The sequence below is a fragment of the Daphnia magna genome, unplaced genomic scaffold (genome assembly GCF_020631705.1).
Source record: "Daphnia magna isolate NIES unplaced genomic scaffold, ASM2063170v1.1 Dm_contigs206, whole genome shotgun sequence".
NCBI classification, from domain to species: Eukaryota; Metazoa; Arthropoda; class Branchiopoda; order Diplostraca; family Daphniidae; genus Daphnia; species Daphnia magna.
Window position 1 is genome coordinate 77,746 of NW_025533176.1, and position 25,972 is coordinate 103,717.

At 36.5% G+C, this 25,972-nt stretch overlaps 5 protein-coding genes and 2 pseudogenes across 5 annotated transcripts; 5 read left to right on the forward strand and 2 right to left on the reverse strand.

Annotated features, from left to right (window-relative positions):
• Positions 1-8,644: 8,644 nt before the first annotated feature.
• LOC116935897 lies at positions 8,645-11,323 on the reverse strand. The gene is made up of 3 exons (XM_045167486.1): positions 11,066-11,323; positions 10,439-10,994; positions 8,645-10,377 (listed from the first exon to the last, which is right to left on the reverse strand). Exons 1-3 carry the CDS (start codon positions 11,321-11,323, stop codon positions 8,645-8,647), a joined length of 2,547 nt encoding a protein of 848 aa, XP_045023421.1.
• A 427-nt stretch (positions 11,324-11,750) lies between these two features.
• LOC116935896 lies at positions 11,751-13,705 on the forward strand. The gene is made up of 6 exons (XM_045167480.1): positions 11,751-11,848; positions 11,920-12,250; positions 12,307-12,708; positions 12,780-13,018; positions 13,078-13,252; positions 13,318-13,705. Exons 1-6 carry the CDS (start codon positions 11,798-11,800, stop codon positions 13,611-13,613), a joined length of 1,494 nt encoding a protein of 497 aa, XP_045023415.1. The 5' UTR covers positions 11,751-11,797; the 3' UTR covers positions 13,614-13,705.
• Positions 13,706-14,151: 446 nt separating this feature from the next.
• LOC123467621 lies at positions 14,152-15,235 on the forward strand. Its single transcript, XM_045167487.1, has 5 exons — positions 14,152-14,428; positions 14,491-14,641; positions 14,710-14,797; positions 14,868-15,043; positions 15,116-15,235. Exons 2-5 carry the CDS (start codon positions 14,493-14,495, stop codon positions 15,180-15,182), a joined length of 480 nt encoding a protein of 159 aa, XP_045023422.1. The 5' UTR covers positions 14,152-14,428; positions 14,491-14,492; the 3' UTR covers positions 15,183-15,235.
• Positions 15,236-15,278: 43 nt separating this feature from the next.
• LOC116935894 lies at positions 15,279-16,469 on the forward strand (annotated as a pseudogene).
• Positions 16,470-17,198: 729 nt separating this feature from the next.
• LOC123467623 (zinc finger BED domain-containing protein 4-like) lies at positions 17,199-19,845 on the reverse strand. Its single transcript, XM_045167489.1, has 5 exons — positions 19,532-19,845; positions 19,146-19,453; positions 18,627-19,076; positions 18,040-18,565; positions 17,199-17,963 (listed from the first exon to the last, which is right to left on the reverse strand). Exons 2-5 carry the CDS (start codon positions 19,305-19,307, stop codon positions 17,395-17,397), a joined length of 1,707 nt encoding a protein of 568 aa, XP_045023424.1. The 5' UTR covers positions 19,308-19,453; positions 19,532-19,845; the 3' UTR covers positions 17,199-17,394.
• Positions 19,846-23,188: 3,343 nt separating this feature from the next.
• LOC123467622 lies at positions 23,189-24,648 on the forward strand. The gene is made up of 3 exons (XM_045167488.1): positions 23,189-23,491; positions 23,553-23,771; positions 23,853-24,648. The coding sequence occupies exons 1-3, from the start codon at positions 23,348-23,350 to the stop codon at positions 24,375-24,377; spliced, it is 888 nt and encodes a 295-aa protein (XP_045023423.1). The 5' UTR covers positions 23,189-23,347; the 3' UTR covers positions 24,378-24,648.
• LOC123467620 lies at positions 24,640-25,727 on the forward strand (annotated as a pseudogene).
• The last annotated feature ends 245 nt before the right edge of the window (positions 25,728-25,972 follow it).

Genomic DNA, 25,972 nt, shown 5'->3' on the forward strand with positions numbered 1-25,972 from the left:
TAAATGACTGTTATTTTACCGGTATTTCATACTCATGAAAACGAGTCATCGTCAGCATCACATCTGTCGTACAATAGCGATCAACCGATAACAACCGGTGGAAATACACAAAGAAATAGACTTTCTAATCGTAAGTACATTTATTCGTCACGTAGTGTGTGTCTCATGGGAGTAACGTACCATTTTTGTACACAATCATGTTGTAATATGTTTGGTATTTCTTTGCAATCAGCATTTACTCTATGAGGCATTGCATACATCTTACCAGCTATACAATTCACATCGAAGTCATTAACTCGTGACGCGATTTTGGAAACTAAGTGGATATGAAAGCGACTGGAGACAAAAGGCTGTGCATGAGCATTTTCAATTCTTAGAAACTTGTATCCCACTATCTCGATTGAGTGATTTTCCTCCCGACGGTCTTCCATGTCTACGCACACAACGACTGCACCATTTCTCATTAGACAAATGTTATTTGGGAATTTGTTTGTGATCGAAAAATTAGGGAATGAAATTGTTTTAATGGGGTTTACGCCACGAGTGACAGAAAAATCAACGATCAATTTCTGTTTTGAATGAAGCATTTCTGACCTGGCAACTTCTATATTAAATAAATTTATGGTATCAACAATCGTGTCATCTGCCAAAGTTGGCAACAAGTATTTAAATCGTTCGATCATTCTGTTACGTAGCTGCTCGACTGGTAAATTACCAGAAAGAATTTGGTTTCGGAAAAAGCCTTGGAAATTTTCTAAAACATATGCGCTGTTTACTTCTATGCCGCATTCGTAAGTTTCAACATCTTCTGTAAGATGGATAATTGTATGAGTCGTAGGACGGATTGGAAAGCCAAAGTCAATTAGTTGTTGGACATATTGTTTTAACACCGCACTTGCCTCAGTGATATTGGCATGTTCAACGGGAGACGGATCAAACCCACCTAACAATAGGACGGAATACTGGAGAAGCATAATGTTGTGAAGCTGATAGTCTTGCAAAATTCCATCGAATAAAGGGAAGAGGTTATACATCATACAATCTCTTAATTCATGATGTTTGTACTTTGTGCCACAGGTAGTTAATGATCTCAAATATCGATCAAATTCTGATGGTTTACAAGCCTTAAACAATCGGATTCTGTTGTCTACTTCTGCAATATGACTCGATTTCAGTTTGCCCTCACTTTTTACGGATGCTATACCTATAAGACGTCTTCCAAATGCCCCCGCAGTCAATGTGTGCATGGGGTCGATAACAAACCCGGAAACCATGGGAAAACCAAAATCATAGAAAGGGCTTACATCATGTACACTGGCAACGTGATCATCTACACAATCATCATCGACACAGTAGGGTAAAAAGTCTTCATCTAGTCTTGGTGGGGTGTTCAGCTCTACAAACTGAATTGATGAATTCTTCTTTCCTTCTGTTAATCTTCTCTCTCCTTTCTGAATACATCTTTCAAAACTCCAATACCCACTGTGACCTTTAATTTTTTTTAGGTACGTGCGCATCGGTGTATCAGCTATCACACAACGCAAAGAAGCAGTGAATTCTCTTCCCCTTATTTCAATGGGATCGACGTTGATGGGAGAGAGCCGACTAAGCTCAAATAGTAATGGCTCTAAGAACTTGTCAACATCTGGTTTTTCTTTACCGTGAAAGAAACCGATAACAAAAGGATAGGGAGTCTCAAGTGCAATCGCACTTCCATTACAAAAAGCGGAACGTTTAACGGAGTAGACTAACCCAAGAATCGGAATGATTTCTGCTTGCTCGGAGTTGGTGAATGCTATTACTCCATCAATGTTGATGACAACAAAGTAACGAGGAAGTGCAGATTGCTCGTATGCTTCCCTCTCAATTTCGCCTCGCAGGATTCTACGACCTCTTCCGGTTGCTATCCTTTTGTCAAATAGGTCCTCAATCTGAGGAAAAATTGGTACTCTGTAGTCAATCGTATACATGCTAGTGATAGGCAAATCGCCTGTAATGTTTAATAATCAGTTTAATCAGAGATCTGACAAGTGCGAATGTAAACTCGAAAAAATCTAGTTCATACTACCGGTAATATTTACCGGTAAGTATTACCGGTAAACATATAGATATTTTCCGGTAGCATATACCGGATACATAAACTCGTAAAATATCAGTAAATATTACTCTTTAATATTACTGGTAAATGTTACTGGTAAGTATTACTGGTAAACGTATGATATTTTCCGGTAGCATATACCGGGTATAAACACTCGTAAAATATTAGTAAATATTACTGTTAGATATTACTGGTTAATGTTACCAGTAAACATATAGATATTTTACGGTAGCATTTACCGGTTGTAAATAATCGTAACATATTATAGTAAATATTACTGGTAAATGTTAACGGTAAATATTGCCGGTACACATATAGATATTTTCCGGTAACATTTACCGGCTATATAAACTCGTAAAAATTACTGGTAAATGTAACCGGCGAACATATAGATAGTTTATAGTAACATTTACAAGGATGAAAATTCGAAAAAAACTGGGAAATTTTATTAGTAAATACTACTAGTAAATTTTCATAGAAAACATTTACTGGTGGATTAATGGCTAAACTTACAGATTCATTAGGCGCTTTAGATACCTCTTTGCGAATAGAAGCAGGAACAAAAGTAGGTGATCTGTTGTACAGCCGGGCATGTTGTACGAGACATGCATGTTGTAAAACCTGGCCCGGAGATTTTCCGGCCAAAGCAGCTTCAAGTCCAAAATGCATATATTTGCCACCATTCTCGAGAGAAATAGCTTTAGGCAATGACTTTGGTTGTACTCTCTTTCTTTTACATGACGGCGTGGTAGGAAGGACTGTTGACCATGTAGCATTCCGGAAATTCGTAAAAGGTGGGTGGCAATCATTATCTAAATCTGACTGTGCGGTGGTTTCGTTTTGAGATCCATTTGATGGCATCAAAGTAATACTTTGGCTATCCAGCGACGACACTGACTCGTTGACTACAATAGTAGAAGAAGCGGACGAAGGAAAGGTAAATGATGGCACATCTGAACCATCAATGTACAGTATCCTGCACAAAAATCCGAACACCGATTTAATTTTTTAAAGCCACCTATTGGCGGGGTAAAGGGCTTTTGTTTGTTTTTCTTTAAGAGGGAGGGTAGACGGGGTGATGGACACATAGGGCAGGGTTGGGTAAGTCTAGAAATTTTGTTTGTATGCCTTAAGGTATTACGCTTTAAGGCAAGTAACAGGTCGGGACATTTTTGCAACCCCCAGGGTGATGTGTTTTTTAAAAACGACACTTGGAAATGTTGGATTTTGGCTGTGTAATATTCCTTACCCAAAATAATTTAGAGAGCTGCCTGTGCACAATTATATCGATACCGATGGCATATGCGTAGAGCATCTGATTGCGACGCCGTAGATCAGTGTTCGATTCCCGATAAGGAATTGCGAAACATTTCGTATCTTGATAATATTTTCATTCGAATATGCTGGAAATATAAATTTTTTTAGAACGAAGTGAATTATTATTTTTTAAGTTATTTAATAATTAAAAAAAGCACATATTGCTCGATGAAAACTTGTTTTATATATGAACGAGAATTTCTCGTAAGCAAACCAAAATAGTTCATCACCTCATCTGGAATCGAAAATCGATCTCCAGCATCACATTCAGAAACGCTACACCTACGCCATAGACAACGACGTAAATATTCACAGGCAGGGGGTAAGCAACATTAGCAAGCCCAAGCCCTAAATTTCCAACTGTCGTAAAAAAAAAACACACCACCCTGGGGGTTGCAAAAATGTCCTGACCTGTAACTTGCCTTAAAGCGTAATACCTTAAGGCATTTTTTTAGGTCTAGACTTACCCAACCCTGCCCTGTCGTGTCCATCACCCCCGTCTACCCTCCTCCTTTACAAAAAAACAAAAAACCCGCTACCCCGCCAATAGGTGGCTTTAAAAAATTAAATCGGTGTTCGGATTTTTGTGCAGGATACTGTACATAAGCTGTTTGCCCGTGCTTGGTAACATATCATATAGCGGCGTCGGTCTATGCCGAATGAGCAGTTGCATAAGGTAGGTCATGCTGCTTTTCTTCTGTTGTGTATACGCTGCAAAGTGCTGCAGAAGACGCTTGAAGGTTAATGGCTTTTCCTCATTGAAAGAATCGCTAAGAAAAATTGACGTAGAATATTGCTCTTCCATCTCAGTGGGCTCTTCTATGTCAGTCTCTTGTTCTACGTAGTCGTTTTTCAAAAGAACTGGGTAAAAAATAACGACAATCAAAAAGGTACATTAAGCCAGCAGTCGACCAGCCAAACAATTTTTTTGGGGAATTTTACCGGTAATATTTGCCGGTATTATTTACCAGTTTTTTACGTATTTATGTACTCGGTAAATTTTACCGGTAAATATATCAATGTTTTACAAGACGTTCCTATGTATGTTATTGGGTGTGTGAAAATAGGAACGTCGTATGCGTCATCTTAGCCTACCATTAATTTCGTTGTCTAAGGACAGTGACGGTGAGGTGACGACAAACGGTGAGGCAGCTACATCAGCCATCAGAGAAAATCTTGATATGGTGGTTGTTTTCAAAAGTTTGCACACATATGATGGGACACTCGTCTTTTTCCACTCCTTCAATAAATGTGCAGCTTTCAATATCAACCGCTGCTTATATTCTTCACTCACACGTTTTTTCCTTTGTTTGTATTTGAGTGCTGCTGTAAGAACTTCACAAGCGGTTTCGTAATCTAGAGAATGTCTTATATCTAACGGATCCATCTTGCTCAGTTGGTATTGTACCTATATCATAGACGTATAACAATATCAGACGCCAACAAAATCAGAGACGCGCATGCAATGCGTGCGGGGTTAAATAGGGACAAAACAAAGGGTTTTGGTAAGGGTAAACGCGGGACAAATAAAACAAATGAAGTGTAATACGCACAAACCTAAATTGGCCTCTAGCGGCCTTTATACAAAATGAAATAATTTAAGTCTTCGCCGGAACATGTCTACCACACGAACTGGTAACTAAAATTCACAAATTAAAAATGGTTTTCTGCCCTATCACCCCTGTAGACGATCGGGAATTCCCTAGTTAGGGAATCTAAGAATCAATTCGTAATAAACACCCACCGGTTATGCGATAGACGATCGTGTACCTTACTATTATTTATTACTAATACAACACTGGTGTTATCACTGCAATGTTGACTCCACATCTCGGATTTTTTCCCAAAAAATTGCTGCAAATGTCTACACTGCACACTAAACGCTAGACGTACGTCACTATCGATAGCCCGCAATAATTAATTGCTAATGCCACCTTTTCACATGTGGTCTTAGCAGACGACTACATTCTTTCCATGCGTGTTTTCGGAACTATCGTGAACGTAGTGTGTAGTATAAGCGGTGCAGAAACTCGCTATATAGTACTTATAATTAAATACGTGAAAGTTCAACGAAGCGTGAAACAGTGTCGGTGACTTTTGATGAAAGTGAAATGTCATCGAAAGGCAAGAAGAAGGGCAATCGAGACGTAACCGAGGAGGACGTGTTTCAGGTTTGTGATTTCATTACCACGCCGCCCAGTGCAATCTACTATTTTAAGTTTATACATTATATTAACCTCAATGTTATAATTTTTAGGTTGGCAGAATCAAGGAGCATTGGGTTAACGATTACTCAAACGTGGATGTGAAGTCCAATGAAAAGGAGAAAATTGGAGAGCAAAAGATTTTTTATGTGTTGTGTACGAAGCAAACAACCGAGAACGGCGAGATAAATGTCTACAGTGCCATCCCCAAACAATGGATTTCATCGAATTTCAAGAGCCTTCTTTATCCTCCAAATGAGGCGGTAGGTTTCGATCCAAGTACTTGGAACGAAAAGCTTTTCAGCAGAAACATATGGCCGATGTCGTCTTGGATGGAATATGACGTCGACCAAATTTTCAACGAAGACAACTGCCGTAAGTAACATTATCTCATCTACTTTGTTCATTAACAGAGGAAGAAAGACGCGCGTACCCTGATTTTTTTACGAATGCACATTGGTGTTCTAAGGTAGTTTTTGCGGCTGGAAGCCAACCATGTTTGTATCTCGTTACAGACCTGCCGCAATTTCTCTCTTAAAACAGCAAGGTACGCTCGCAAAAAAATTTGGGTACGCGCGGCTTTCTTCCTCTATTCACGTCTCTTGTCCTATTACAGTTTATTTATTGAAAGCTGCTAAGAAAGCTAGAGACCTTCAAAATGGCACGGTGCTGCCTGAAAATTGGTTTGACTCCGATAAAAATTTGGGCAGGAGCAAAAACGGGGATGTAAGAAGCCTGAGAAGAATAAGCAACCAGCAAAAGCGTAGCATTGGTAATAATATGTTTTCTTTTTTTCTTATTATTATATAAATTATTTCCCTTTTAGTTCAGAAAAATGCCGGCCCAGTCGAAATAACCACCAGCCAAGCAGAAAAACCCACAAGTCAGCGTACTAAAGCTAGCCTTAAGTCGCTACATTTTCCGCCCTCGAGTAAGAGACGCAAGACGGCATCTGTTGGGGCTTCTTCTGAGGACTTCGATGCGCAGCATGATCCTTCAGGAAACAACAGTGACAGTGAAAGTCTATTAGTGCAGAATAGTGCACGTAAAAATGAGTCCCTTTCGCTTATCGTTGAAAGCGACAGTGAAGCTGATGATGGCGCGGGTGGTAAAACGGACAATTTGGAGGCTGAAAAGGTAACGGAACCCTTAAGCGTAGGAGTGAAAAATGTTTCAGAACGCGCTGAAGGTAGTGCTTCTACAAATAGTCTCTCGACGCCAGCTGGTGATCCTATCGCAGATCTCGATCTTCCCGTTTCAACAGGTATGATAACTGTTTTTACATTTCCATTTGCCATGCAAAGGTGTTCTATTTTTTTTTGTTCTTTTTCTAGTTGTAAGCCCTATCATAAATTCCGATGACTACATGAAGGCGCTTGAGAACATATTAGAACGCGTGGTACAACGACAATTGCAGCCTTTTCGGAAATTAGTCCTAAAAGAAATTGTTAAAATCCATACTCGTCTCGACCAGGTGCATCAACCCAATGCCATTGAAAATGCCAGCAGACATCTTGTGTACCACGCACAAAAATTCCAACAGCAATTCGATACATTGCCATGCGATACTTTGAAAGAAGTAAAAGCGCTAAATACAAAGTTGCGTGAAACGCAACTGTCAGTAACTGCGGAAAGTATTTACACCAAAAAAATATGAGCGTTGCGAACAATTCCTTATATTAAGCTTATTATTTTTTATAGGTATGTCACTTGGCGGATCAATACAAATCATCCGCCAGTGAACATAAATTTCTAAAACTAGTCTTCCGCGTTTTCATCTCTGATGAAATCTGCGATAAAATGCAATGGCGCCCAATCATGGAAAATGGAGACGTCCGTGTAGTTGGACTTTATCAGCTGCACAACAAATTAGCTGTTATAATAGGTGAATTTCTATACAACTGTACAGGAAGTGGAAAACGCATACCCTCATTCGTTAGAAATTAATTGCGTCTGGAATTCATGTTTCTTAACATTGTTTGTTAACGCAATTGCGGCTGGAATTCATGATTGTTAACATGAATTTCAGCCGCAATTTTTCTATTAAAACAGCACGGTTTGATAAGAAATGAGGGTACGCGTTTTCCAGTTTTTCTATAGGAGAGATCAAGTACGTACCATCATAGCAATAATTAACTTTTCTTGAATCTCCAAGTGCTGCAAACGTCTGGAACAAATCGCAAAACCCAACCGCACCAAAGAGCTCTACTGTTGGGCAGTATCTGAAAGATCTCCGAAAACAACTGTCTGCTTCCTACAGAACAAAATATGGATTGCCAGCCGCCACACCAAAAAAAGGCAGCAAATCCACCTATGGTGGAGAATACGTGGTTGTTGATGAAATCGTAAGTTCTATTTATGAAGCTATCAGAAATTTTATTCGGCCAGATAATTAGTTTCTTAAATAAAATGATACCACCGACATCAATCCTCTTTGTCGTCATAAGAAATTAATAAATTTGATTTACGTAATATTTACGTTAAGCAAGCCCTTATAGGGATCGGTTTATTTTCAGTTAAAATATATAGGATTGGTGGTAATATTTTGGTAATTTTCCGCCAATCTTACGTAAAGTACCCGAGAAGAATTTTAGCGTCTGGGGACTATTCCGTTTCAGCCCACTCAAAGTCAACGCATATAAATAGAGTTGTATTAGAGTTTTTCTGAATTTTATGTTTTCCAGCCGAAGTTTGGGAATTTGAGTTTGTTATTTTCAAAATAAATGCAAAATATATGGAAATGATAAATGCAGTCAAGAATCGTTAGCTTTCTTCATTATAAATTGATTTTTTTAAAGTCAATTCTCCGATTTAAAATTTTCATCAGAAATATTTTCATAAATTTTATACCACATATATTTGAATATACGAACAATAAAGATTTGTCTTATCCGGGATTTGATCCTTTGACCTTTTTATTCATGATCCAACTCTTTAACCAATAGACCTTCAGATGACAAAACACCTGGCTGATTACAAAATAAAATTACCGCTGACATTTAGATGGCAATTTACAAAGTTGTATTTAGTTGAAATTATCAGATGTATGCAACAGAGGAACTAAATACCAACGTAATTCCTCATTTTCAAAAGATATTGGTGGAGTTGGATTAAGAGGAAGAGCCATCATTTTACAAAATACTTGTGAAGGATAGCGGAAAAATGTAGGCGCACTGAGGGTATGAGCAGAAAATATGTTGTGATCTGACGATCGATATGGCTGAACATGGGCATTTTCAAGAGATACAAATTTACGTGCAACAATTTCAACTAATTCCATACCACTACACGCAAGAATGTCAACACAAACGAAGGCAGATTTTTGGTTATCGAGAAAAATATTATTGGGGAATAAATTAGTCAAGACAAAGTTATTGAAAAAAATTTTTTTAGGCCATCGACCTCCCTTATTGCAATATTTAAGTACCCTGTTGTTATTGTTTATTCCTTCCAGCATTAATTGTACTTTAGTCTCAATAATAGTTCCACATGAAGTTGTCGGGAGTTGGTACTTAGACTTTTCAACACATCTGTTACGTATCTGTTCAGCTTGGAGATTTCCACTTCTTATACATCTTCGAAAGAAAACTTGGAAACTCTCGAAAGGGAATGCACTCAGAGTTTCAATCCCGCATTGAAAGTTTTCTGAATCCTGCCACACATGAGAAACTTGATGGCTGACAAATCGACAAGGTATTTCTCTCTCAGTCAGCTCCACAGAATATCTATCTAAGATGTTTTTGGCCTTTAAAATTCTTTCTTTTGGAACGGGTTCTCCATTGAAAGACCCCAATAACATCATGCCATATTGTAACAACATAATATGTTCGAGGTCATTTTCACTGAGAATTCCCTTGAAGAGAGGAAATAATAGATAATAAAGAATGTTACGTTTCACATGAATCTTATAGTTCTTGCATTTTTCCAGCTTGTCAACAAAACGGTCAAATCCGTATGGTCGGCACAAGTGAAAGAACTTGATTCGTTTGTTGGCTTCAGCTATCTGTGTGCTTGTAAGTTTGCCCTCGGCTGGCACGAATACAAATCCCTCTAAACGTCGGCCAAAGGCACCCTCGATAACAGTATGCATAGGATCAATGACAAAGCCTGATACCATTGGCAAATTTACATTGAGGAAAGGACTAACATCTTTTGGGTCTTTCAAGTGTTCATCAATAGAATAATCGTTGACATGATAAGTCAAGAAATCTGCATCGGTTCTAGCAGGGGCATTGACATTTCGTAGTAAGATAGTTCGATTAACCATTTCACCTTTCTGAATACAACGGTCACAACACCAATAACCGGAATGGCCTTTAGTTCTTTTAAGAAAAGATCTCATTGGACCATCAGCAATGACACAACGAAGTGAAGCTGTGCAGCAACGCTCATTTATGTCGGCAATGTTTTCATTTGAAGGGGAAAGGTGAGAAAGTTCACGAATAAGGTCTTGAAGAAATCTGTGAATATCGGTAGGCTTACCCTTTCCAACATAAAAACCGATGATGAAAACTGAAGTCTCCAAAAGAGTGATGTTGTCAAGACTTTTTGCATCTGACTGAATTGAGTGAATTCTTCCAAGAATAGGTGTTATCGTAGGAGCATTTTCGTCTTCGTTTAGCTTGGCTTCGTCGATGTTGATATCTATGTTGAAATGAGGGGTTTTCTCCAAACACAATTCAGGAACTACAATTTTTTCTCCTCGTAGAGTGGCTTTAGCTTTCTCCGTAATTGAGTAAACGTCAAATGCTTCAATCTATGTAAAGATTGAGGAAATTATATGCACTGTAAGGTAAAGGATAAAAATATAATATTTACTCTTTTTGCAAATTTTTGGGAAGAATACTTGCATTTTTATAGTACAAATCAACAAATTGCATCAAATCTGCGTCGCGATGGATGAGTCCAGCAGAATTTCCACTTAAGGCATTTTCTAAGCCGAAATGTACATATTTTCCATCATTAATTGATACAGCAGATGGCAACTGTCTTGATTTTTGTGCATTATTTGTTGAAGTGGGCCAATCGCTTCCATCCACATGCATAAGTTCTTGTCCAGTGCTTGGTAACAAAGAATAATATGGAATAGGCTCATACAGCTTCAGTAATTTGAGTAGATACGTTAGGTGTATTTGTTTTTGATTTGTGTAAGCTGCAAAATGCCGTAAAATCTTTATTAAAGTCATTTGCTCATTTCCAGGCTGTTCATTCTGTTCCAGTAATTGGGCTTCGTTCTCAAATAGGACAGTTTCCATACCCTCAAACTCATTTATTGTTGTATCCTTCGACTGATGATCAACTGAGTCATCATTTTCCTCTACAAGTGAGTTTTCATCAATAATCGATGCGATTTCTTGATTATCATTTGAAGCATTCTGATTAATAAAAACAAATTTTATACAATTATATTTATCGAACTGTTATTATGATTCATATGATGTGTTACCACATCAAGCTGAAATTGGGATTGCATTTCTTCCATTGGTTTCAAATTAAACCTCAGTACAAGATTCGGATCGCTTTTAACATTGTTCCATATTCTTGTTGGAACGCCTGGTGTACACCAATCTTTAATAACTCGCAAAGCTTTTCTTCGCAAAACTGATGCGTATGTTGGTTGCAACTCTTCCAACGTACGTTTTCTCTTTCGTACCGAAAATTCACAATATAAAAGAACTTTTTTAATTTCTTCGTCGGTCAACATTGTAGCTAATATATGTTTAGGCCAGTGTGTATTACAGATTACGTTTGAGCAAGGCCTACTGAATGTTTACGGCCTGTAAACTTGTAAATCCTTGTAACTTATAATCCTTTCTGATCACGGTTGATCAGAGCAATTATAAGAAGAGGGAGGATACAACGACACCATCTGGCGCTCGATTGTGCCCGCATGCAAAAAAATACCTATAAATCTACAATTAATGAATGAAGGCCTACCGTTACAGGATTAGTTTATTACACACCCGCATGCATAATAGTCCTGCTCATTACCTAACTTCACTACTTCGTTCATTTCGTGCATTCAACCTAAGGGATCACACATCAACTTTTAAGTAAGTTCTTGAAATTTCTCTAGTTTTTGAGTTTTTATTATAGGAATATATTGGATTGATGTTTTAATTGTTGTTCTGTTAGTTATTTATATTTCATTTCGTAAAAGGTTAAGGAACGGACGAAAATGGCATATCAAACAACAAAGAGTGGAACGTGTTATCCCTCAGAAGAACAAGTAATTTAATTTTAATTTGAGCTGGTAGTTAATTGTTTTTAACATGTTGGACTGTTTTGGTTTTTTCTCAGGAAAGCCAGAATTTTGTTTGCTATCCGAACTGGAAGGGGATATATAGTGATATTGGTACTCCTGCCAGTGCTCTTCAAGCGCCATTAAATTATCACGTTGTTCTTACAACAGAACCTGATGCAGATGGAGGCGTGCAGACGTTTGTTTACAAAGTTCCAGAAACCTGGATGGACGTCAACCTTGCATACTTTTTATATCCCTCGCCTGGATTTAATGTAAACGGTGTAAAACCATGGAATTGGGGAGACATAAGTTTTAAAAAAAGGCGTTTTCCTGAAACTTCCTATGTGGAATACGACGTAGTCGATTTGTTAACGGAAACCGGCCCAGGTAATTCATTTTTCAAAATCTTTTTCGTGCTTTTTTTAGTTTGTTTCTTTCATCAGTGCCAAATTTCGACGCCATAAGACAGATGGAAGGCGCTCAAGTCCAAGTAGAACAAGACGAGATATCTAATACGAGACGACGGATATCGACGAGACTAGAAGACGAGATATCTAACTCAAGACGGTTATCAAATAAACGAACATCTTCCGAAGAAAAAAATTATGAAAACCATCCTGGCATTTCACAGCTAGTAAATTTGTCAGGTGACGAAGAATCGGAATGGGAAGGTCAAGCTGAATCGCATCCAAAGGCAGGATCATCGAAGGTAGCGAAGCGAATTTGTGGCCCTGCTGAATTAGGTAACAAAAGTGTTCCAGATTCTCCTAATTCTACCCCCGAGGAGGATTATGATCATCAATTGTCACCTATTAAGTTATCAATGAAGGAAGCCTCTGCAACAGGTACTTCCAATATTTCAACGTTAAATTTTAAATTTATTTAATTTTCTAATATTTTCTATTTTGTTTAATAGAGGAAAATGGAGAAGCAGAATCTCGTTATCAACAAAAAGTCCTACAGGCTTTACGTTCAATTTTGGATGTACTGAAATCTATGCGAAATGAAAAGGCATCGTGCGAAACTGTGATGAAGGATAACATGGAACACTTCAAAAAAGTAGTAAAGTCACAGCTTTCCTTGCCAATCCTAGTTCCAGAGGAAGTAGCTGTTCTCAACGCTGCTCTATGTGACATGGAGCTTTCCATCTCTCTGGTATGTACTATTAGTAAAATGTAAAACTTATATTTGTGTCAAACATCATTTTCTTGTAGTGTGCTGTTCAGATTCATAATCTGAGAACATTGGGGTCGAAAAACCAAATCGCCAAAGCAGTCTTACTAGCGATTTTTAGCAGATCTCTTTGCTCTAAGATCCAATGGAAGAAACGAGGAAAAGATTTAAGATTTGCATTTGGCCACTTGATAAATTTGAATGCAGTTTTTGGAGGTTATCATATAATAAAGATTAAGTGAAAAATATTTATTAATCTCTTAACTTTATCCTACCTCTAGTTGTCATTAATAGCGTACTGGCAATTCACAAGGGACCCTCCCTGCCTATGTCAACGATGACCGAAGTTATTCAAAAAGCTCGGAGATTTATTGGGTACGAATACAGCCAGTCCATAACTAAGTCCGCGTGTGCAGCGGCAACTGAAAACCAAGTTGATGACGATGATGCAGCAATAACTAAAGCTGACAAGGAAACGATCATGGCTATCGACCAACGGATGGTGCAGTTGAATAAAGCTCTTATTGAGTACGATGCGCAACACGAGCAGCCCCCCAAAAAACGTAACTCTGTGTAATTTCTTTTCTGTAAAATTCCACATTATCATGTGATTCTTTCGTAAGAGAAGAAAATTTTGTGAGAAAAAAATAAAAGAGATCAATTGTTCAATTTCATCCCTAACACACATTTAATAACTGAAAAGAATTTACCAATTTTTTATTTTTACCTGGTTATTTCTCATTATTTGGAAGCATACATGAAACATGAGTTTGATTCATGTAAAAATTTAAAACATGGGATAAACTCGTTCTTTGACTTACTACGATTTAATTGAAAATGAAGCTTAAAATAAAATAGCATTAATCAACAAAAAGAAACAAGGTTTACCTATATGTACATTTAGGATATTTAGAAGTATTTTTGTTTTTATTTTGCCTCATCGCCTCATAAGCCGCAATGATAACAATGTTAATAACTGAATCTAACTTTTTTAACTTCTTATTTATTTTGAAGAATATATCTGTCAAATGATTTGTTTTTTTCATATTTTTGGTTTAGTGCGCTGTATAGTTATATGCTGATTAGTCCCATTCGGCGTGCTTGTTGTTGACGTTGGCAATTTTCAACAGTCGTCTGCTGTAGTTTTTGTCAGTTAAACCAGAGTTGTCGCCAATTGATAGCTGTCAGAATCCTTGATTATATTCTATTCAAGGTTATTTTCATGGTGAAAGTTTTCTTCGTAAATGTGTTAGTTGTGTTTCTTTTAATGTTCTAAACGACTGTCGTTTGTCATTTGTTTTCAAATGAATAATTATGTTTGTGACGCAGACGATATGTTTTCTTTTCTAAGAAACTTGTTGTAGACATCTGTTTTGTCCTTAATTTGGAAAGGTAAGAATTGTTGTTTTTGTGCTAGAACAAATATTTTTATATAATTATGTTTATTATTATAGGTATGTTGACTGAAAAGGAGTTTTTCACTAGAGGAGCTGGGTATATCGGAAGCCCCTGTGTAGTTGAGCTTATGGAACTGGCTATCTGGTTATTTCTTGCGAGAAGTTTGGGAAGATTGGCTGCTTCTGGAAGTGATAGCATTCAGTTAAGGTAAGAATTGTTTGTTTTTTCTGTGAGAACAAATGTTTTTTTACATAATTCTGCTTCTGTTCTTTCAGCCGAGTAATAAAAGAAATAACCTTAACATTGCCAAGGAATAAGTCATTGGAAAGAATAATTCACTATAAAGTAGCGAAGAAGTTAAAGGTAATTTTTAGTCAAAGCGTTTTGATGTGACACGACGAGAAGAATAATTCTCTATTTTGAAAATATCTAGGCGAAGAAGTTAAATCTCAAGAACAGAGCTAAGAAACGCCCAATTGATAATTCTCCTAGCAAAGATTCATCAAGTAGTTCATTCAGGGCTGATAAAGAGAAGTCAAAGTTGCAGAAGGAGCTGTTGTCTCTGCAGTCGAGCTTATGTCTCAAGTTGAGTAAGCCTACAAAGAAAGGGTAAGATCCCATTGTAGATTCTTCTTGAACAGTACGGAATAATTATTCTTAAATCATTGTTTATTTTTCCAGGCCAGTTAAAACGTACACCAAGCAAGTAGAAAAGTTAGAGTTGCACGTTCATGAGTACACACTCTAAGTGGAAGAGCTCAACAGCATATTATCGACATCAGCAGCCACAAAACTCGTTTGTATACTTTTAGACAACGGTTAATTTACAATTTGTTAAAGGAAAATGATCACAATAAATTTATTTGGTCAACAGGAAAACATTGAACCAAGGAAGTTCGATAGCTGAAATTCAGGTACGAAAATATCAGCTATTTGAAGACCAACTCAGCTCAAGCCAAATCAATTCGAACATCTGCGTCGTCGCTTTGAAGACAAAGAACGCATCCAAGTACGAACATGCCTGCACTTTTCTTACCGAAGAGATCGAAGAAATCAGGTAGGACTTATAAATTTCCCCTTCGATTTGATGAAAACGGTTCGTGATTCATTTCCTATTTGTTAGGCGCAAATTTCACATCCAGGTTACATAACTGAAAAACAGATCAGCGCTTTGATTTCCAAATGCTCAGGTTTGGAGAAGAGGACGTCACGTCTACAGAGTGAGGTAGACGTTCTCATTATCGATTTGGAGAAGGTAATTAATCAAAACACTAAAATAAGCGAAGTTTTATAATTGAAACTTGATTAATCCAGGCTAATAGCACCACCGCAAGCAACTTGAGCTCATCAACATTGAATTCAAATTCAAGTTGGATGAGATTGAGCTGACTGTCCTTTACTACGCTTCCAAGAGAGATAATCGTAACAAGGCGACAGATTTCCCATTTGACTCACGAACTGGACAAAACTTGCGAACTGAAAGATCAGCTTACCCGTGAAAACAAGAAATTGGGCGGTAAGTTCATATTTTCCGAGTTTCACTTGTTATTTTCTGACAATATTTCCTTTACTAGATGAGAACGCTGAGCTTAAGAGCCAGTATTCTGAACTCAACTGCAGATTCCATGAGTTAGATATTGAATATCGCCGTCTAGAAAATGAACGTGAAAAGTTGGCATACAAAGAAATTCAGAGGTTGTACGTATATTGACATAAAATGATTTAGATAATTTGATTAACAATTCTTTTTTTATAACATTCAGGCTCGTAAAGGTGAAGAATATCGCGTTCAACTCATGGAATTGCAGCTGAGATGAACGAATCCATCTCGATATGGAACACTTACCGATAAGGAGGAAGAGCTCAAGTCTATTAAGTAATTCGACGTTGCAATTTAAAACAACATATCGAGCAATCCCTGCAAATTGTCGTAAATTTTTAGGCAACTATCCAATTATCTGGTTTTTTGCATATTATCAGTTTCTACTCTTGATATGTTGTATCGAAATATGGCAAAGTTTTCATTTTGTATAACGTTAAGGAAAACAATAAATATCTTGAGATTTATTTGTATCAAATCTGCTTTCGACCTCAGTGTAAGTTCTATCGTATTAATTTTAGATCAAATTGTTGAATTTATTTTTAAAGCATTTAAAGATGGACTTGGAATGCAATTGTGTGTCAATTGCAATTTGAATTGTAAACGCAGTCGATTTACTGTTTTAATACCGTCTAAAAACCGAAACAACAGCGTTAAATCTCGGTTAATAATCAAAATTGTCGTATGCATTTTAGACGCTTTTTGCATCGATTTGATGGATTTAAAACGAAAATTCGAACGAAAAACTTTTACTCGGGTAGAGGTAAACACTCCAGTAGAAAATAACCATATATTGACAGGAAAATATACGGTTTATTTCCAGTTGATTTAATAGGGAATGGCGGGAATATAACGGTGTTTTTCCGCCAACCGTACTTAAAGTAGACGGGAAATATTCCGGTTCAGAATACCCGTTTATTGGCCTGCAAATGTACGGTTCATTTCCAGCAGTGTTCTGTATTTGAAAAAAATTGACGTATTTTTAAAATAAAATACATTTATTTTAAAATACTGGGGTTGGAAAATACAATTTCTCGGGTTTTTCAAAAATACCAAATAAAATAAAATAAAATACCAAATAAAATACAGTATTTTAATATTTATTTTAAAAGTCAAAAATACCAAATAAAATAAAATAAAATACAAATACTTTTCTTTTTTACGATCTTTTTTTTGTTTACTTATAGTCAAGCTGAAGCTAGTGAAGCTACGCATAATATCTGGTGAGTTTGTGAATAGTAATTTTTTAGAAAAGGTAAAAGACATTTTTTATTCTTTGTTGGCTGGTCCAGTTTTGTTTATTAACTGATCAATCATTAAAAATTGAGTTCAATTCAATGAGAAATGAGATTCAAGTCATTCAACAGGCCACAGGGTTATTGATCAACTTTGAATTATGTTTGAGAAAAAGTAACTTTTCAAACAAACCAGCTTTAGTTCGCATTCGCTTTGCCGTTAAAATATCACTGGCAGTACTGAAAACTCTTTCAATGCTGGCGGATGACGCCGGACAACCATAGATATCTCTAGCAACACATGACAAGTAAGGAAAACGATGAGCATTTTGACTCCAAAATTTAGGTGATCTTGTTGGTGTTACGACACCAGAATTATCCTCCTGTTCCATAGGGAGGGTTTTCTCGTTCAGATAGACTTCGAATTCTTCGAGAATTTGAGAACTGCCAGCTGAAGGGGGACGTTCTGTAGCATTGATAGTGCTGTACAAATTCCGTTTTTTCTTGCTGGGTGTTGGACCACTTTCTTTATTAGTCGCTCCTTCGTCCTCATTTCCTTGATTGAGAGTGCGAGATGCATTTTCACCGTCCTTCAGGTTTGAATATCTTGACGTCAGTTCAAATCTGACGCTATCTAGGAGAGCGTACTCTGACATTGAAGTTGTAGAGATCCAGCATTTCTTGAACCGGGGATCTAGAATGGCAAATTTGGAAAAGTCAAATGTAATTAACATGGGAAATAGTTAAGTGTGAATAACTCGGTTTTTTACCTAGCACATAAAAAGTGTCTTGTAAGACAAATGACATTCTAGATTCAAGCGATTTTTTGAGAGCCTCAGCCAGATCTGCACAGTGATTAATTTTTCCGGCCAAAGGGCTTTTTGGATTGTTGATAAGAGTTCCGTCGTCTTCTTCCCGTGTCAAACTAACTTTATTTAGTAGGTCCAAATAAGCAGGGATAACGTTTCCAAGTGTCTCGTAATCGGCCTGTAGATCATCAGTAGCCTCTTGAAAAGGCTCTAAAATCAGGACTAACTCTTTCAGAATAGCAATCATCCTGCTCGTCAGACGATTCGATTTGTCTTTTGTTGCATTTAACTTAGTCTGAATCAAGGGGTCGATTTCTAACATCCGTAGCACCCCCTTAATTGAGTAAAATTGTGAATTCCATCGTGTGACATTCTTGGCTGGAAGATGTAATTTTGTTGCATTATAAACCATTTCGGTGTCATTCACACTCCTGCGCACCGCACTGATGATACTAAAAGCTTTATCCATGGCATCGACTACAGCTTTCTAAAAGAATTTCTGAATTAGCATATAATTTTATTATCAATGTAACAAATAGTATCCTTACGTTGATTGCCTTGAGCCCATCCTTGATTACAAGCTGTAATAAATGTGCAATACAATGCGCGCGAAGATGTGTTGATAGGAGAATAAGAGAATGCATAAAGTCATTGTTGCTTCTTCCAAAGTCAAAGAAACTATCTTGCAACGACTTTTCAACCTCCGTCATTTCTACTTGTTCCTCTTCATTCATCTGATCGAAAACCTCGTCCATTTCTTGACATGATAACTGAATATCATCAATTCTACCCCACAAAGAACTATCGTCGTCAAGCTCAATTTCGATTTCCACCAAACGTTCGCTATCTGCGATATTGATTGAGGGATTGGGATCAGGCTCGGAGCGCTCGACTTGTTCAACCGATGACTGAGTGAGAGTTTCAGACTGATTGGTTGGGAATTTTATATTAAACGCGCGTATCATGTTACTTCCTCCGTCTGTGATGACTCGAACGATCTAACAAGAAAAATCTGTAGTAATTATCCTTGGTCTTGGAGAAAATAGTCTTAAATTATATAGATTTACCTTTGAAATTGGAATATCCCACTCCTGTATGACACCTTCATATTCATTAAGAATTGCTTCACCAGTATGTTTCCCTTTGACTTGTCTAATTGATAAGAAGCACTTGAACGGCTCATATGTTTTCAATACTCCAGAACAAGTAAAGCCAATGTAACCGACCATACTCTTACATGACCAAATATCTAGTATTATAGATAAAGCCGTGCAGGATGACAGTTTCTTCTTGATGTATTCTTTAATTTATTCATATCTTTGTGGTATGAGTGAGTTTCTCATTACATAAACCGAGGGCAAATGGTAACCAGGAACTGCCAATTAAAAAAAGTAACACATGTTAAATGTGATAACAACAAACTGAGGTTAGATTAAAACTATGAATATGTTACCTCAATCCATTCACGAACAGTTTTGTTTGCTAAGATGTTAAGAGAAAGATTCCCTTCGCTTACAACTCGAGTGAGCCCTACGTCTAACTGGTTTTTTCTTGAATTATGCATCGTAGTTTGAACAGTGAAAGGCTTAATTGAACCTTGATTTCGAACTGTTCCTGGTGCTGTAAACTTTTGCCATTCTTCGCAGTGAACTCTTGAACAATGAGTTGAAAAGTTGGTGTAAGCTTGTTTTGATCCAGAGAAAAAACGTTTATCTTGACAAAACAGGCATTGGGCGTATACCTTCTTGGTGTCTTCTCTCCAGTTAGTAAAAATTTCTTACGCCAAGAGGGCCAGCTTTGGATTGTAAAGTTTGAGATTAGGTTACCAGGTGGTGGTTTTGAACTTCCACTTGAGTTGGAACCAATTGTTGTATTTGATTCATCTTGCTCTCCTTCATTCTCGTCTTGTTCTTCACTTATGTTACTATCCTGTTCTTCTGGGATATTTTCAACTTCTTGTCCAACATCATTGTCGAGCTCACATGATGGATGTTTGGGATTGTTCTTTCGAGGCCTTCCTCTCTGGCCTTTCTTGGTTGGTATAGGCTTATTCATTTTTGGACGCCCCATTTGCTCGATATCATGAAGTCTTGAAGGGATATTCTAGTTCTATATCAATTTAAAATAACATATATAGTCAACAGGACTCAACACCCATGTCACAATTTATGACATGGAAAACTTAAAAAGATTATAATAAATCAAATCAAACTTTGCACTTATACATTTCTACAAGATACCCCTATGTAACAATAAAAGTAAAAATATATTACCACTTTACCAGTGATAAATCACAAAATTAGTACTTCAGACTTCAGAGTCTTCAGTCAGTAGGATAAATTGTATGCAGTAAAATTTTGAAACTGTTGAGGTAGGTCGTGCAATTTTAGAAACGAGTCTTATCTTGCGTCTTATCGTCTAATAATGCTTGACATAATGACGAGGCACTGTTTTGTTGTCGGCTGCTAGTGAAATTCTTAAATACTAAACAGTAGGAAAAGGAAGTAGAAAAGGTCGAAAATTGACATAATTTTTTTTTAAATCGTCGAGTATTTTGAGTATTTTATTTGAGTATTTTAATAAAAACGCAGAAAATACCAAATAAAATACAGGGGAAATTAAACAAAAATAAACGCTGAAAATAAAATAAAAAATACCGTTTTTATTGTATTTTATTTGTATTTTATTTTATTTTATTTGACAAATACAGAACACTGAATATAAAATTTACATTCAATAACTTCATTTTAAAATACTAAATTATAAATAAATTTATTTAAATAAATAACAAGCAAATAAAGTCAATTAAGAATAATTCATGAAAACTATAAATTACATAATTATATATATAAAGTCAAAACACTGGAAAAACTATCTACTACTGTTTTTTCCTACAGATTCAAAAAATTCAAAAATACAATTACATACAAATTTTTAAAATGACCAAAACAGAAGAAAAAAAAATTCTTAGTGAAAAAAAAACATCTTTAGTGGCCAAAATCTTAAAACTTCAAGCTGAATCAAAAACTATAAAAGAAGAAAACGAAATAAATAAGGTAAAGAACTCTTAGAATAGGGGAGACTGGAGTATGCCGGGACACCGGGTCAAGAGGGACAGTAGGAGGAAAAATAGTAGATTCTAATAAAATTAAATTTTTTTTTGTATGTTATTTAGATACATACAATCTACTTTGGCATGAAATTTGGTTGAGTTTTGTCAATAACTGTATCAGTTATTAACAAAACTAAAAAAACGGTTTTTTTTAGTTAATTTTGTCTCCACCATTTAATGTTTCTAGAAAAAAATAATCGCAAATGGCATGTAAATTTAATATGGAAATGAAGCTTAATCATTTCTTTATTGTTAAAAACAAAAATTATAATTTTCGATCAATTACTGTAGATATTATTAACGTTTTAAAAAAATAGTCTTTATCGGGAAATCGGGACAGCTGTTTTTGACTAAAATGGGACATTAGTGGGCGGGTTTGGCCTTCAAGCCCATCAATCATCACCGAGCTCATTACGCCATTACTGTTCCTTACAATGATCACAAGCAATCGATTATTCAGCATATTAATCGATTACAATAAGCCCAACCCCAACCTATCTTGTAATAAGGGTTTTTTATCATATAAGAAAAAAATTTTATTAACACAATAATCAAATTGAAACATTTATTAACTTATACAGTCTATGCAGTGGGACGCTATTTCAATTTTTCAAAATTTTTTAAATGAATTTTAAGGCGAAAATGGAGGACGTCCCTCACCACCCACCCTAGTGTCCTTACTAACCCCTCAAAATAGGCTTCTCCCACAAATCTAATAAAATTTTAAAGGTCTTATATGGGAAAATGGTTTATTATTAAATTATATAAAAAATATTGGGGGTACATTACCGTATGGAATAATTAAAAACAAAATAATAAATTAATTTAATGATTAGTTTGGGAGATATAGGGGGAAAACAAAAACCGTCCCGGCTTACTACAGTCTACCCTACTGTGTAGCAAAAAATGAAAAATTTTCCTTCAAAAAAAAAAACCAAAAAAAACATCATTCCTGAATCTAATAACAACGAGGAAGATTCAACTTCATATAACAATGTATCTGAAGATGAATCTGATGTAACCTTACAAAACTACGAACTTACAGTAATATGTTAATATATTCAATAACATATTCAAACTAATAACTTAACTAAATTTCTTTTTTGAAATATCCCACAACACAGCCATTTACAATTCCATTGCGTGTTAAACAACAACTTGAACAAAAAGTCAATGAAATAGTAGCAGAAGACTGGACAATTGATACCATTAAAAATTCCCACTACACCAAGTACAAATTCACAAGTGAATTAATGTCTTCAATATTCACTAATGAATATTTAAAAAGTGAGTACAATAACTTTTAACTAAATATATTTCAAATAAAAAATTATTTCTTAGCGCACAAACGATCTGGCAAAGGCGGAAAACCAGGAGCAATCCAGCGGGAAATCATGAACCCGACATACGTAGAAGAAATAACAAGTAATAGCATAAAACTAATAAATATAAAAATAAGTAAAATTTTCAACTAATAATTAATTAATATAAGAATACCTGATTCACGCCTGGCGCAATTTAAAAGGATCCACCCCTAAGATCAGAGTTGAAACGAGCGCTCTCTGAGCTAGAGCGGAATGCGAGCACGCTCGCGTTTTTCGGTGAGCGGCGAGCTAGAGCCGCTCTATTTTAAAAATCGCGAGCTAGAGCGGGAGTGGACGAGTCAAAAGCGGAAGCTCGTGATCGTGGCGCCATCTATCAACCAATATTTTCGACAAGTGCAATTTGTCAATTTCAAAGCAGACAACAAGAGGCTGACTTCTAAATCTAAAGCAATGTAAATGGCAAGTGCAAATATAACTATTTAAGTAAAGGCATGGCTGACCAAATCACACTATCAGCCTCTGATGGCTCGGAATCTGAATCAGAATCAAATCCTGAAAATTCCTCGTAAGTAGAAAAAAACTATTTTCATAGTGAATCAATGTTGTGTTTTTCAATGTTGTGTGGCTGACTGGCTGTATGTATCCTTTATGGCCTGTATCCCTGATTCCCTTTCCCTGTATGGTCGTATCTAATTCATTTGTCTATTTTTAAATTCTCCTTAGTGTAAATTCCTCTTCTCATGTTGAAGTTGAAAATTGAAACCCCGGGGGGAAAAAACCAACAAGCTGGAATGAATCCAGAATTAAGTTGCCATCGAACTACTTCCAATTCATGTACGACAAAAAAGTTGGCAAAGGCTTTTTAGTTAAATGCCTCATATGCCACAAGACAAAAACAAAGTTTAATAAAAAAGGCGAGATTGAACTTCTGACCATTACCAACAATTCTGGCTACAATGCCAAAAGGCACATAAGAGTAAGTTGTTTGTTATCGTAGTCATCCATTCTGGAAAAATTCTAATTTTTGTTCGTTCTAGACAATACACCCTACACACCTAACAGAATTTAACTCTGCTTGGCAAAGAAGAAACCAAGAACCAAGCGAAGAAAGACAGTCATCTAATCCTGTTCAAGCTGGACTCTCTACCACGAGAAAAGTAAAAAAGGCTAATCAGCCTTCTATAAAGAATCATTTGGATAGTTCTTGGAAGTATAAGCAGATTAGAACACAGGAAGATTTGGACAAAGCTATTCTGGTTAGTTTTTCTTCACATTAGTCATAGTCTTATCTCATCTGATCTCATCCCATTCATGATTTGAACTTTTACTTTTTTCAGAACCACCTGATTGCTGACCTCCTTCCTTTCAGTGAAGTCGAAAAGGAAGCATTCAAGAACCTCATTGGTGGATTGTCTGGGCCACTTGTTATAAGGAGTCGCCCCTTCATGGTGGAACTATTAAAGAAGACTTACAGCACGAGCAAAGCAGATTTGATTTTGGAACTTGACAAAGCTGATTATGTCAGCACCACAGCAGACTGCTGGACTTCACGGCGACGTAGCTTTTTAGGAATGGCAGTTCATTGGATGGGGCAAGATCTTGATCGTCGCAGTGAGTATTTGGGTGTTAGACGAATTTACGGTTTCCACACATACAATGTTGTTGGCAAGGCCATATCAGATATGCACACAGAATTCAAGATTTGCTCCAAAGTAAACTGCACCATTACTGACAATGGATCGAACTTTTTAAAAGCCTTTGACATGTTCAAACGACCTTCTCACCTGAAAAAAACCCAGCCGCTGACGAAGATATGTCCCATGACGAAGACGAGAAAGACGATTTTGTATTTATTGATATAGGCGACATTATGAATTGTGGACCAGAGGAGGTAGATCTTGGTGACGCTGACAATGACTTATGCCTTAAAGATCATATTCATCTACCTACCCACATGAGATGCAGCTGTCATTCCCTGAATTTGGTGGCCACAACTGATGTGAAGAATATTGACAGTGTACGGTTTCAAAAATTGAAGAGCAGTGTGGATGCAAAGCTTACGGCAATCTGGAATAAACAGAGCCGTTCCTCCTTAGCATCCGATTTCATCAAAGCTACAATGAGCGAACTTTTCGTGATCCACAACGCCACAAGGTAAGAGATAGGAATTTGCATTGTATTGAAATTATTGATAAATTGCTGACATACTGATTATCTATTCCAGGTGGAACAGCTATTTTGATGCTTTGGTTAATGTGGAAAGCTTTTTGACGAAAAATAGAGATAACCTTGCTATTGCCTTTGATCACTTCAAACTGAAGAAACTTACTGTTTTGGAAGAGGAATTTTTGAGGGAATATATTAAGATAATGAAGCCACTAACTGAAGCCCTTGACGTCTTTCAAAATAAGGAAAAAATGTCAGCTGGGTGTGTCCTCCCCGTTCTCACGATTTTGAAGGAAAAAATTGCCGAATTCAAAGAAGATAGAAACATCATCTACTGCACACCGCTTGTGAACTGTCTTTTAGATGGAATAGAGAAAAGGTTTCAATCGTTCTTTCTAAACAGCGATCTCCGTCTCGCATCTATAAGTGATCCCCGCTTTAAATTATCATGGTTAACAAAGGAACAGAAACCTGAATACGTTAAACTTCTCGAAAAAGAAGTAAAGAGATGCGTCAGCAATTTGTAAGTTAAAATTCGATTGTTTATTGGTTGACTTGTGCTTAAATAATAATACTGTTTTTCCTGTGGATTGAATAGGGAAAATGAAAGCATCGAGGGTGAAGACACCGCCACAGCTAGTTTAAGTGAAACTGCTTCACAACCAAGGAAAAATTCCCGGTTCTTGAACGGGTTGAAATGGAAGGCCTCTGCGGAACTGGGCGAAGTGGATCGCTACGTCAATGACGGCTACGGTATTCTTGAGGATCTCAATCGCTACCAAACAATCAAGCAAACATTCATGTAGAAATTAATAATTCAAATATTAACGTAAAAAACTAATTCCAATAATTTTTTTTGTTATAGACAGTACAAAAGCGCATTGCCATCTTCTGCTGCCTGTGAGCGCCTGTTTATTGTTGCTAGCTTGATTTTTGTACCGAAGCGTACAAATTTATCTGATGCAAATTTTGATAGACTGGTTTTCTTAAAACAAAATGGCACATGTTCAAGAAACTGGAAGACTAGTCCTTCTAAAACTAAGTAAAATTATTACTAAGTTAAAGTAAATAAGAATTCAATTCTGAAAAAAAGCCTAAACTGAAACTCAAAAATGTAAAATACTACATGTATTCAATTACAATACACATGTTAAAATGGAATATGTATATGAGAAACGGAAATTTTCAGTCAACATTCAGCAACAAAATTTTGAAGAGCGGAAAAAGAGCTTTTGCGAGCGGATCACGCTCTTTTTTTCAAATGGTGAGCGGAGAGCGCGATTTGCTCGTT